At 44.4% G+C, this 13,184-nt stretch overlaps 2 protein-coding genes across 2 annotated transcripts; one reads left to right on the top strand and one right to left on the bottom strand.

The window, feature by feature from the left end:
• The first annotated feature begins 309 nt into the window (after window positions 1–309).
• IL17A (interleukin 17A) lies at window positions 310–2,285 on the top strand. Its single transcript, XM_063327820.1, has 3 exons — window positions 310–336; window positions 1,196–1,440; window positions 2,048–2,285. Exons 1-3 carry the CDS (start codon window positions 310–312, stop codon window positions 2,283–2,285), a joined length of 510 nt encoding a protein of 169 aa, XP_063183890.1.
• A 7,787-nt stretch (window positions 2,286–10,072) lies between these two features.
• LOC134512447 (interleukin-17A-like) lies at window positions 10,073–11,898 on the bottom strand. Its single transcript, XM_063327819.1, has 3 exons — window positions 11,869–11,898; window positions 11,048–11,292; window positions 10,073–10,310 (listed from the first exon to the last, which is right to left on the bottom strand). Exons 1-3 carry the CDS (start codon window positions 11,896–11,898, stop codon window positions 10,073–10,075), a joined length of 513 nt encoding a protein of 170 aa, XP_063183889.1.
• Window positions 11,899–13,184: the final 1,286 nt, after the last annotated feature.

The following is a 13,184-nucleotide window of genomic DNA, read 5'->3' as shown; positions in this document are numbered from 1 at the left end:
CTTATCTCTTTATCTGCCTGAATAAACTGTATTGGCTGATTTGGGATTCTGATGACATAGTATCTGCCCTCCCCTTTCTGGAGGTAGACGGAAGGAAGTGGGCTAGAAAATGAAATATCAGCTCCTAACCTCAGGTCAGGTAAGGTGGCTATATGCTGCAATGGAAAGGATGGTCGTGGTTGAACTTCACTATAAAAAGGAGACCACATCTGGCTTTGAGACACACAGAGAGTGGAAGAGGTCTCAGAGAAGGAGAACTCTTGCGCTCTGTCACTGCGTGCATCCTCCTAAAGCAGCAGAGAAGTTGCCATGGCTTTTGCCAACTATGCTGCGGTGGTACGTACTTATATTTTGTATAAGCATTAAGAAATATTTGCTGCAAGAGAAAAATCAGAATGCAGATCCCATGATGCTGTTATCTAGGAGCAATTCTTGTTGGTCTTAGTGGGAGCCGAATGGGTTGCTTGGTCTGTCTGGTACAGTTTTCTGTCCTGAATTTTTCCAAGTGGGTTTGGTGCTTGAGTGACAAGGAGGCAATGGACTATCCATTATTTATTTGTAAGGGCAGCACTGCTGATGTGGGACTGGGAGAGACAGTCCTTTTCTCAGGCAACATGCTAACAAAAATGCTGAAATGTCATTGTGAAGGTTATTTACATTTCAGCCTGGGTAGTATTTGCAGCACTGTCAACTCTTGCGATTTTCTTAAAAAACTATACATTTATCTGTCTTCTTTTCCTAACACCCTAGCTCCTGGAAATGGCCCAAGAATCTCAGATTTCATCGAGAAAAAGGTTATTTCCAGCAGATGGCTGCTAGGTGGCCAACCTTTCCTGTTCTTAGAAAGGATATGGCTTACTAGGTTTCTAAGCTTAGGCATGGGGTCAGCTGAGTCCTTAACCAACCTTGTAGATCATAAGACATTGCTGTTTGACTGCAGAGGAGGAGAGATGCTTGATGGAGAGATGTTCTTCTTGGTGCAGAGCCATCTATGAATCAGAATATGAATCAGAGTTTAGCATCCGTTGTGACGAGTTATTATTGCCATCATTGTGCTATTAGCTCATGCCAGCTCATCTCTCCCTAATATCAGTATGAAGAAGGTCCATTGATGGTCCAGTCTAGTCAAGACTTGTCTCTTTGTGCTCTCTCTTTCTTGACTGAGCACAGCTAATGACGCCTTTCTCTCTCTCAGTTCCGATCTCTGCTTTTGGTGCTGGTTCTAGCACTCACCGTAAGGAGCTCACCCCATGGGAGGGCAACTCATCCTCGACCTAGCAGGGACAGTGGCTCTGTGAGGCTTCGAGAAGGTTGCCTGAACCAAAAAGATCTCAAATTCCCTACCACGGTGAAAGTTGACATTCGTATCAGCAATTCAGATCATGGGTTTAGGATGGTCCACGATGTCAGGAACCGCTCTCTCGCTCCTTGGGACTACAGGTAACCGTTTAGTTGCTATCTAAATTACAATAGCTGTGCTGCACAGGCTTTTTTTTTTTTTTTTTTTTTTGTGGTGAACAATATATGGTTCTCAGGGTATGCCTGGAGTCCTGTGAATATTGCAAACACTTCTTGACATACACATTTTGATGTTGGGTGACATAGAAACTGTTTGCAGTGCAACGGGACATCACTGGGGCATTTTCTAATCATCTTACCAACGTTTGTCAAAGAATTATTACTGCAGGAGGAGAAAAATGTCAGTACATCGTAATTTTGTATTTTTTTAGCTGAAAGACATTTTTGAATGCTGAAATTAAAACAAAACCAAACAAAAATGAATAGTCCACTTGTGATTACTTCCTTATTTCACCCAGCTCCACTCCATCATCTCCTAAAGAATGATATGGCAGTATTACCTTCCCCAAACTGATTCCGTTTCTAGGAAATCATCCTAAAAATGTTGAAGATAGGGAAATTCTTTGGCCTTGTCTCATAATGAGGATACAGGGGTAAATAGTGTGGGCCTTTCATGGAGATAAACAAGAAGATCCTACCAAACCATGTTGTGCAAGTGCGTAAACCCCTTTTGTGTCCCCATCCCCAGGCTTGACGAGGACCCCAACCGCTTCCCCCAGGTGATCGCTGATGCCAAGTGCCGCCTCACTGGCTGTGTGAACGCAATGGGGCAGGAGGACCACAGTCTCAACTCCGTCCCCATCCAACAGGAGATCCTTGTCCTCCGGCGGGAGCAGCGGGGCTGCCTGCCCACCTATCGCCTGGAGAAGAAAGTCATCACCGTGGGCTGCACGTGTGTCACTCCAGTTGTCCACTACCAGTCCTAGAATGTATTAGTAGAGGAGGCAGCACTGGGAAGAAGAAATGTCTCCTATGAACATCCCTCTGGAGAAATCCCACAGATGCCCACCTTGCATCCCAGGAATTCAACATGACTTTTCCTTTGCAAATTGGAGCAAATCACCTCCTGGAAATACTGATTTTTGCTGTTGTCCATTTATGGATTTTAGAATGGGAATCACTGGTGGCTGGTGATGGAGGGCAGAGAGAGGGACGGAGGAAAAGTTTTGAGTTTTGTTTGTGACTCCAAGCAGGGAGGGGGTAAAGTAGTGCTTTTTTTTTTTTTTTTTTTTTTTTTTTTCCCCGTTGCGGTTTATATCAGTTTGGTGAATCAAATGAATTACTGTTTCAAAAGCTGTTCTCAGCAGTAAATTTCCCTAATGTATACATGCCAGCCAGCACTGCCACAAAATATCCCTCCTTCTGCACCTTCTCCCTCCTTCCCTCATCCCCTATCCCCTTTTCCTTATCTGGCCATCACTTCTCACTAGCGTATTTCTAGTGTAAATCTGACGTAAGTGCCACCAGGCCTGATTCTCATCACATTCTGATTTTGTGTCACTGCTGCTCCATGGGGAGTGTTTATATTACTATTTATATGTTCTATTTATGACTATATTTATGGCTTTATATTTGCTCAGAGTACCCAAAAAATGGTAAATGTTTATCTGTATTTATTCAATAACTTATCCACTGAATAAAATTGGTATTTTTTTTAAAAGAATGTTGTTTTATGGTAGCTCAAAATGCAAGCGGACAGAAAATGGGCTTGTGCTGCAGTAGCACTAAGAGATTTCAGCTAAGATCATTTTTTTTTCTGGTGCAGTGATATGAGTGAGAGGGAGCACAAGAGAACTCACAACCTAAATAGAAGCAAAAAAAAAAAGGCCTGAAACTGGTGAATTGAGGTTATGCAGGCAATGCTGGTGGAGTCAGCGTCTCCAGACCTTGGGGATGGTCTACGGATGGTGAGGAAAAAGGTGGGAGACATCGTATGGTAGGGCTGCAGCTGAAATTTGGGATGGGGGTCTAGCCTGAATCACGTGAGCTGGGAAAGTCCTATCCTCTTCCAAACAAGGTGTCATCCTTATAAGCCCCCCTGTTCTCCATCAGTTGGATGGTTGGCTGAGCAGGAATGCAGGGAAATGTGCAAAGATGGCTTCATCTCACCAGTCTTTAAGCAGCCAAATATTAGGTGTTGGGGTTGAAGTGTTGGATGAGGATCCCTCCACAACAAGGGGACAAGGAATAAACACCTCCAGGGCAGGGCTGCTGAGGTGTCCTAGTTACCAAAGGAGGAATTGCCCTTTCTCTCTCTTAGCTACACAAGGAGCGCAGCCTAGCAAGACACTATTAATTATTTTATCTGATTGCTGTAGTTTGGGGTTTTTTTAACATTACTCAACTTTCATCCAGAGCTCAGCCAGATTCACTGATGTTGGTTTCTGCTGGTGGAGGTTTTAAGCCTGTATTTACTTGGTCATCTGAATTTAAACCAGGGTAAGCCTGTGTGCAAGCATTCTCGGTTTTCATTTTGGCTGCACAGATGCTACTTTAAATTAGATACACGTGGTGCAGGTAGACCCTGGGTTTCTTTCACTGTGTCGTTAGGTCTATATGGCTCCTTTGGTGCTTGTTTGTTGAGCTGGGTGTATTCCCTGCCTCTTGGGTCACTGGGAGTCAGTTCAACAACCATCGGGGTGGGGAAACCATCTCATTCAGTTACAAGCATTTGTACTCATTTGTGGCAGCAGCTGTTTCATTATGACCACCAAGCTCTTCATGTGGTGGAGTGCAAACCCATGGAGGCGTCTTCTGCGCGCTCTTGCGTAACACCAGCTCTCCTCTTACAGTAACCGCTGACCAGGAAATCGCACGCTGCACACCCCGGTTCTTACTCCTGACCTATTTCTCTCCCTCTCGATAAACCCAGCCTGTGGGGTTGTCCTCACTTGTTTTGTGTGGAGAAAACTAGCCTTTTTCTCTCCAGTCTTAATTACTCGGGCATTGGGTTCATCGCAGCTGAACAGGTGTAAGTTCTTACGCTGATGCTCTTAAAAACTCATCATATTACCCTAAGAATTGTTCTAACTGGATAAATTATGAAGTAATTAATCAAGAAAATGCAAAGGCAGCTAATTAAGGACGTCTCACCCATGGGTCATGAGGTTTTGCAGCCAGTGCTACCAAGTGTAAACCACACCACTCTCAGGAAGGCATGCGCTTCTACATGGGGATTCTTTCTAAATAAAACCATCAAGAAGGGTTATTTCCTTCTAATGGCATCATTCTTAGAGTGCAGTTGGTTGTAAATATGAGTCTGGTTATTTTTTAGGGGCTGGCTTATATGATGAGGTAGGCGGTTGGCTTTCATTTCCAGCAATCTAAGAACACGGCAGACGAGTTTTTATGCTTCTTGTAAACAGCACAGTCATATCACCACCAAGAGCAAGCACAGTTCACAGCTGAAGACCAGCCTTTGTGAAAGGCTTTGCTTGCTTTTGTTCCCCTTGCAGCAACAGTCCCAGACCCTGGGTGCTCAGCGGGGCATCTCTGGTTCTGAAGTGCAGCTTAGGGCAACCTTTGGGGACTCGGTTGTTTTACCAGAAGAAGACACAGCTGTAGGAGTAGCAGTCCCGCAGGGTCTTCTTGTAACCTGCTAGGCTAAGCAACCTATGGTCCTAGGTTGGTATCCAAGCCTTGACACCTTTCCTATTCCTTCCCTCTTCTGCTTGCCTCTCACTGACCTCCTTTTTGTGTCCCCTTGCTCGTTCCCCACATTGTCTATGCCTGTTCTGGCAGCTCGAGCAGGGATCCCGTTGTGTAGCAGCTCTCCTGGGATGTTGGAGGGAACACACTGCAGAGACTCCTGCATTACCATGGGCTGGGAGGCACAGCAGTGATTTGATCCTGGGTAGATGCCTCCTCCCAGACCTGTGCTTTGACCTGTGGATGTGTTGGCCTGTGGGCATGAGTCAGGCTTCTCTGGACCCTTGACAACAGGCAGATGCACCTGGGGGTGGTCAAAGGGACTACAGCCTCTTCCACAAAATCATTGCTTTTAAAAGTGCACAGAAATGAAATACATAAAAAAGGCAAAGGTTGGAACAACCCAAGAACTGTTTGTGTTTGTGTTTGTGTTTGGTAAGCCAGAGGAGCAATGGCTTGAAAATCCAGAAGTTGACGTGGCTTTTTGAGAGTTAGACCTAACAGACAAAATTTTAAGGGGATGATCAATTTGCTTGTCAGTCCTGTGGGGATCTGTGGTTTGGTGCCAGCATGATGAGTATAGGTGATGGAGTGAGATTCCACGTCAGCTGTGGGCTCTGGCTGTCCTGGGAGATGGCCTGGCAGATCAGAGCAGAAACCTGCTCTCATGTTACCATCTCGGGGTAAAATATGAGGCTTGCCGTGATCTCCTTCCCTCGTCTCCTTCCCCTTCTTCCTCTGCTCTCCAGTATAATTTTTAACCTTGTGCTTAAGAGAAGTCTATGTGTGTGGGCCAAATCCACATCTTCTACAGCACTGTTTCAAGGTGTTGACAAAAAAAAAATCTGCTTAAAATGTCAGTGATTAGCTGATACCTCTTGGCAGGCTCAGAGCTGTTGTTGGGGAGACTGTGTGCTGGTGCTGTCTTTCAGGAGCTGAGAAGATACCAGCCAGACTCTGCACTAGAAACAAACCACGCTTTCCATGTTTGCCACTCACACAAACATTTTCCGTCTTTGCTAATTATTCTCCATATACTTCCAGGGCTGGATAGTAGTAACAGCTTCAAGTCCTCATGTCTTCAGATAAAGCCATTCCTGCTTTCTGTGTAACATTTCTTTTCCTTTTATCTATTTATTTTTCCTGTTGGAAAACGGGTCCAGCGGAGGGCCACCAAGATGACCAGAGAGCTGGAGCACCTCTGCTATGAGGACAGTCAGAGAGTTGGGGTTGAGCCTGGAGAAGAGAAGGCATTCTATGATTCTATGATTCCCTCGGAAAGCTAGCTCAGTTTTTCCACCTTTTTCTGTCACTTCAACAAGAGGTTAAAAATATGTTTGATGCTCTTTGGGGGTTGCGAACTGAGTAGGCGCTACCCAAAATACGGTTTTCTGGGCATGGCTTTCAGTGAATGAGTTTTAGTGGTTTTACCAGTACAAAGTGTCATGTTTCTGCTTTATCTACATTCTTAGTAAGCACCGTGTGTTTGTAACACAATCAAGGTTCCCTATTCCAGTAAATGCATAGAGTTGGTTTATCCTTTCTCTAACTTGCCCTTATAAATTCTTGGGGTTGTTTTTTTTCCCCAGACTTCTGAAATCCATACTCCTTCGCCCCATAAGGCTTGGCAGACAGTTAGATCTACACCACCTTTTACAAGCAGAAGGTAACAGACCAGCTGGTTTTCATAACTGGCAATGATGAGCATGGCTATCTGATGATTTGCTACACAAATACAATCTCAAACTTCCATTTCTGCTGGGTTTTACTCACAAGTTGCCAGGAAAACTGGCTGCTAAGCCACTGCTGCTCAGATTTTACAAACTGACTTGAAACTGAGACAGTGAGCAGCACTGGAGTGGAAACCTTCATGTTGAAGAGGATTTTGCAGCAATTATCCTTTTCACCCATGATGATATCATTAAAGAACATCAAATAAGCGGGGATTTACACAGAAACTCTCCAAGCCAAGAAAGAACAAGCTTTACCTGTTGAATCTCAAACTGACGAGAGCTGTGCAGCAGGCAAAGAATGGTCCTGCTTTCTTTGGATACCTATCGTGATCCTTACCGACTGTGATCATGAACATTTGTCCCGAGAAACAAAGGCATTTATTAGGTGACCTCATGTCAGGATGCATTGATTTGGAATGATTCTGCACTTTTACAACCAAACACAGCAATGTGAAAGAAGAACTCTTAGCTCATGAAGACAGGAGTTAAAGGAGAACTTACAGTAGGAAAGCAAAGGGTCCTCAGGCCAAACAAATCAAGGCAATCATGCTATTAAACGCTTCCATGGGAGCATGTACAACACCCACGCAGCTTTACAGAGGTGAGCATGAAGTTGGCTTGAGGCCAAGTAAATAAAAAAAAAGGCTGTGTCCTAAGGCAAGGATTTAATTGGGTTGGCAAATCATAGAATCATAGAATGATTTGGGTTGGAAGGGACCTTAAAGATCATCTAGTTCCAAACCCCTGCCCCGGGCAGGGACACCTCCCACCAGACCAGGTTGCTCCAAGCCCCGTCCAACCTGGCCTTGAACACCTCCAGGGATGGGGCAGCCACAGCTTCTCTGGGCAACCTGCGCCAGGGGCTCACCACCTTCACAGTGAAGAATTTCTTCCTAATATCTCATCTAAATCTCCCTTCTTTCAGTTTAAAACCATTCCCCCTCACCCTGTCGCTCCCCTCCCTGATCCAGAATCCCTCCCCAGCTTTCCTGTAGGGCCCCTTTAGGGACTGGAAGGTCGCTATAAGGTCTCCCTGGAGCCTTCTGTTCTCCAGGCTGAACACCCCCAACTCTCTCAGCCTAACAGGAGATGTTCTCCAGCCCTCAGTGTATGTTCGTGGCCCTTCTCTCATCCGAGGGAAGATGATGCTGCTGGAAGGGGAACCGGAGTGTCTTTGCAGCCCAACTGCAGAAAGCAGTTGGCGTTTTGGTACTCCAACTGCGTCATCTCTTGCTGACCTGGTTCTGTCTTTTTCCACATAGTAGCTCGCTCTCAGCATTGCTAACTAGTCTCCATTACTCATGTGCCAACTCCAGCTAACTGCACATCACTACCAGGTAACAAAGGGTGGGACTTACCGTAATTTTAACTGTTAGAACTGTTGGGCCGCTGCAATTTGCCAAAGCTCCTTCTATAGCAAGTGGTAGGACACTGAGAGATTAACTAACGAACAAGGCAGTCAGCCCTATTTCAGTCTTCCTGAACAGATATTTATTTAACTCCTTGAAAACCTAAAAGGATGAGTGTTCCTCAATGGTGTTTTTTTTTGGCAGTCAGTTCCCATGCTTAATATTCTTCACACCAGCTGGGTGAACTTCAGGACCTGCAGGAGACCGTGAGGAAGAAAAGCTGGATACAAGGTAGGAAACAAACTATGTTACGATCACATATAGTGCTAAATACCTACTTATGGGCAAAGTTATATCAGTGTTTGAAGGTAACTAAAGGCGTGGACAGGAGTTCATTGTTGTGATTGCAGATACTGTGATCACTCAGAATTAATGAATGTGTCCTTGGACCAATGTATATCTGCTAGGTCAAGGGATGGTATGAAACTTGTGTCTGTGCCATGAGTTTAGGTTACAGGCTGACCCACCTGATTTTGCCTGGAGTAGATTAGGGAGGGTTTAGGCTCACTGGCACAGCTGGAGGGAATAACCCCTAGCAGCAAAAGTTGGGATGATCACATCTCCAGTTAGCCCAGCTGGATTGGGAGAAGATGCTGTCACCTGAGAGGACCTTGCCTCTCCTTAGGGACTTGCACCCCTGTGCTCTGCATCTCTGCAAATTCTGTATTTGCTGTTGCATTTGCCAATGGCATTTTGCCAGTGCCTGAGAAGGGTCACACCTCCCCGAGACAGCAGCAAAACATCCGCATCTTCGCAAACCAGCCCGCCTTTTGAAACACGGAACGATTTCATCTGAGCACTTTTAACCCAAGTGTGCTTTAAATAAACCCACCTGCAGTGCTAGACATCCACCTACGCAAGTCCCATCGCAATGGTGGTAGAAGTGCTGTGTCAGTGTGCCCTACATTTGAAGCACTAACTGCTGGCAGCGAACGTGTTGGAAGGACACGAGCGTGGAGAAAATTACGATGGCAGTTCGCAATATGTGGTTAATTGCTTCAGTTATCCATCTGGTTCTTTTCCTTGTGTACTCAGGTAGTGAACCTGTTCCATGGAAAATATGTTGAAATGGGTTGGACTGGAATTCACAGATATCATCGGGCCAAAGTTAAAACTCAGCAGTGAAAATACACTCACCATTTTAGGGGAGGGAGTTTCTTTCCCCCCAAAGAAGCACTCAAAGTGTTGTGTTGAACTTATCTTAACAAATTCCTTCCCAATCAGATAACTGGGTGGATAACTGGGTAGTTACTCATTGCTTTTTCCGCTACTCTGTCTTTAATATGAATCTATTGGGTGTCACTTGGTAAATCATTTTCCTCCAGGTATCTTCGTTTCTGTATCAGTAAAATGATGTCAATGACACAAGCCCTAGATTTTCTACAGGCTTTACATTCTACTGCAGCAGAGCTAGACGTTTTCAAGAGAATTTTAGGTTTTAGCATCATGTAAATCTCTTATAACTGAATTAACTGAATTAAGTGATTTCTTGCCTTATCAAAAAGGCTTCTTTAGAAAAAAAAAGGAGAATGACACAGTATAATTTACTATTTTTTTATTAAACAAAGATAAATAAGCAGATACATTATTACTAAGTTTTCCACCAGCATAAATAGAATTACATAAATAGACATTTCAAAGTGTAAACTAAAGATGTATAATGAGTTCCCATTACTTTTTCGACCCAGCACATGAAGGTGTCCGGATTCCAAATTCATAGAGTTCAAGATTTTGGGGGAATATAATTTTTTTTTTTTTTTTTAAACTGAGACTTCTTCATTGTTAATATACTTTGATAGATTCTAGCTAATCATTATGGCTTGATTCAGTCTGGCAGAGATTGAGTCAGGCCCCTTCATTTCATTGCTGTAAGGCAAGGAAGCTCTCCTCCGTGGCTCCCTGCTCTTACACTACAGGCTCCCTTTAAGCCTGGTGTCGGATCAAGGGGGTGACACACGTGCAGCCCACGGTGATGATTTTCTTCTCCAACCGGTATGTTTGGTGGCAGCCCTTCTGCTCCCTCCGGAGGACGAGGATCTCCTGTTTGATGGGGACGGAGTTGACGCTGTGGTCCAGCTGCCCGTCCAAATTCACACACCTGGAGAGGCGGCACTTAGCATCAGCGATCACCTGGGGGAAGCGGTTGTGGTCCTCATCGATCCTGTAAGATGACATGAAAGAATAGAGAACTGTTTGAAATGGAAATGCTGCTGCGTTTCTAGAATCATGATAGTCTGGTTCACTATGGGCTCCCAGACCTGTACCTCCCAGGAGATTGCCTATGAAGGGGTTGTAGACCCTTCTCTACTCTAGGTTTTTAAGTGTAAGTAAGTAAATAATGCAGGTTTTTAAGTGTAAGACAAGCACGACAGGACTGCACCCAACTGCCTTTGTGAAGGACTTGCTTCAAATAGGCACTGACTTTGAAAGACCAACTAGAAATAGTATGAGCTTCCCAACCTGTCAGACTGACTAACGGACCCAAAGACCTTCAGCTCCTCTCCAAAACATGAAACATTCTTAGGATCTGATGCTGACATTATTAAACCACCATTGAATTTGGTGCAATGTTAGGCCTCTGATGATCTTTATGGTCAAAAATTCTTTTGAAGGAGAAACTTGCACCAATATACAAATAAATTTATTAAATTACAAAAGTAACTTGTTTTGCCAAGGTCCCTTCCAACATAGACGATTCTATGGTTCTCTGGTTTTTGCTCTATGCTCCTTTCTGTATTGGTTATCTTTCAAAGAAGATTATATGGACTGTGAATACCCTCATATTTCCCAAGTCTCTCAACAGTGAAGCACTGATAACAAAGATGTGGGTACAGCCTCTGCGTTATTCTTGACCATCGCAGCCAGTATATTTCTAGACCATAAGGACAGAGATGGTACCTGTAATCCCACGGAGCCAGAGAGCGGCTGCTGATATCAAGAGTCGTTTTGGTGTCCTGGTTGATGCTGCTGATGCTTATGTTGACTCTCACAGTTTGAGGGAATTTGGAGTCTTTTTGGGTCAGGCATCCAGCATATGCTTGCTTGAAGTGGCTCTCCGGCTTGAGTCCAGGCTGTATCACCTTCCCGTAGGCACAACTGCTGGCTGACAGCACAGCCAGCAGCATGAAGAGCAGTGGTCTGAACTGAAGAAAATTGGAGTATTTAGGACACGATGCAGCTACAGCTGCTATAACACAGAACGCCTAACGACTCTTCCCTGGGGCTGGGAAATTCATCCACAGCCAGCCTAGCTGGTAGTTCAAGTCTATACTGCAGGTTGGGGTAATTATGGAAAAATGTGTCGTATATCACATCCACGCTTGCTTTCATTAATTGATTCTTACAGTGCTGACAGGTACGGTATACGCTCGGTTGTAATTTGTTGATTAAAAAAATTCAATCATATAAAGTAATATAATACAGGAGATAGCAGAAAGGATATAACAGCAAAAAGACACTCTAGGGTTGAGTTTTCAATGGATTTCTTAACTTCAGAGTATGTTGCAGTATCCCCATTTGCTAATAGACCGGTACCGTCTCGTTGCTGCCCCATGCTGGTGCTATTCAGCAGTCTCCCGTTTTACGTATTTTCTATTAATAATGGTTGAAATAACATTTTCAAGGTGGGTGCAGCTCCCCATTCCTGACATTCATCTATTAGAATTTAAATATGTCTCTGTCAAGTTGGGGGAAAAAAAACCCGGAAAGCAAGTTCTCACCAGAGAAGTGCAAGGGATCGGAGACGACATCTTTCCTTCTCTTGCTGTGGCTGATGCTTGTGCTGAGCTCTGTCGAGCTGAAGGTGTCTGGGCACATTTGCTGGTGGACTTTTTATAAGGGCTTCTGTGCTGTCCTAGTTAATGTGTAGTAGGTGGTTTTTTCCCAACCTTAACTGTGGTTTCTGACCATAACTTAAATTAAAAAAGGTTATGTATATATATTCCATTAACGCAGGTGGAAGACAGGATATGGGCTCACCCTTTCTTAGATCTGCAGATGATGTCATTACTTTATCCATGTCACTCAACTAGTAACAAAACTCAATGATGATATTAGAAAACCACCAAAAAAATTGGCACACACTGCAGTAAGCGGGTGCAAAGTGCACAATTTTGAAATTGGGACTAGAATCACCATCTAGTCAAACAGAAGTTGATGTGCTTCACGGTCTTCACTTGGGGTGCTGTAGGTATCAAAACCACTGTTTTGAAGTGTCACTGGCACTGTCAGGTTGTGTCCATTTGCTTCTAGGTCCATCTGATGTCTTTTTCGTCCTGAATTGGGCAGGTGTTGGGCAGCTGGTCCCTATCCAGTGGCTTTGCATACTTGCCATGTGCTGTCACTTGCGTTGGTGCCTAGGGACTCAAGTTCCTCCTCAAGCTCCCATTCCTTTGTCAAATTTCCTAGTCTGGATCAAGCTATTTTTATTCATGTCTACACATTGGTTGTGATACGTCATTTTTGACCAGAATACTTTGTGATAGAGCATTCCCAAATTCAGCCATTTTCCATCTGGGGAAAAAAAAAACAAAACCAACAACCCCAAAACATGAACATTCATTTTGAGCTTGCCACCTTTTCTGTTTACTTTAGGCTCTTGTGCTATGAGACAGGGCTGTGATCCTAAGGAAAGGGGTCTGGGAAGTGTGATGGATGTGGTTAAACCTTCTATTCCTAAGTTAGGGAGAGGACAGAGGGATCTGAGAGAAAGCTTGTGAAGGCTGAGAGGTGCAAAATGACTCCTCTCATAGGCGGGAAAATCTGGAAGGAGCTGCAGGCACCTCATCCATGGTATATAGGTAATAGCATGCTGCATTTGAAAATATAGGGAGCTAAAATACCTTGCACTGTGTAACCTCAGGGCATTATAACTCCTTGTGTCCCAGCCCAGTGTCCTGAGTGACAGTGATCAATGATCTTCTGTGGTTCCTGATCCCACCCTTATGTCTCTCCATCCTTGTAAGACCAGTATACTGCAGCTGTGATGCACCCTGCCGTGTTAGTATTTGAACATGCAATATTTAAATCCACGTGT

The sequence above is a fragment of the Chroicocephalus ridibundus genome, chromosome 3 (genome assembly GCF_963924245.1).
Source record: "Chroicocephalus ridibundus chromosome 3, bChrRid1.1, whole genome shotgun sequence".
Taxonomy (NCBI): domain Eukaryota; kingdom Metazoa; phylum Chordata; class Aves; order Charadriiformes; family Laridae; genus Chroicocephalus; species Chroicocephalus ridibundus.
This window is presented reverse-complemented; position numbering and strand designations above follow the sequence as displayed.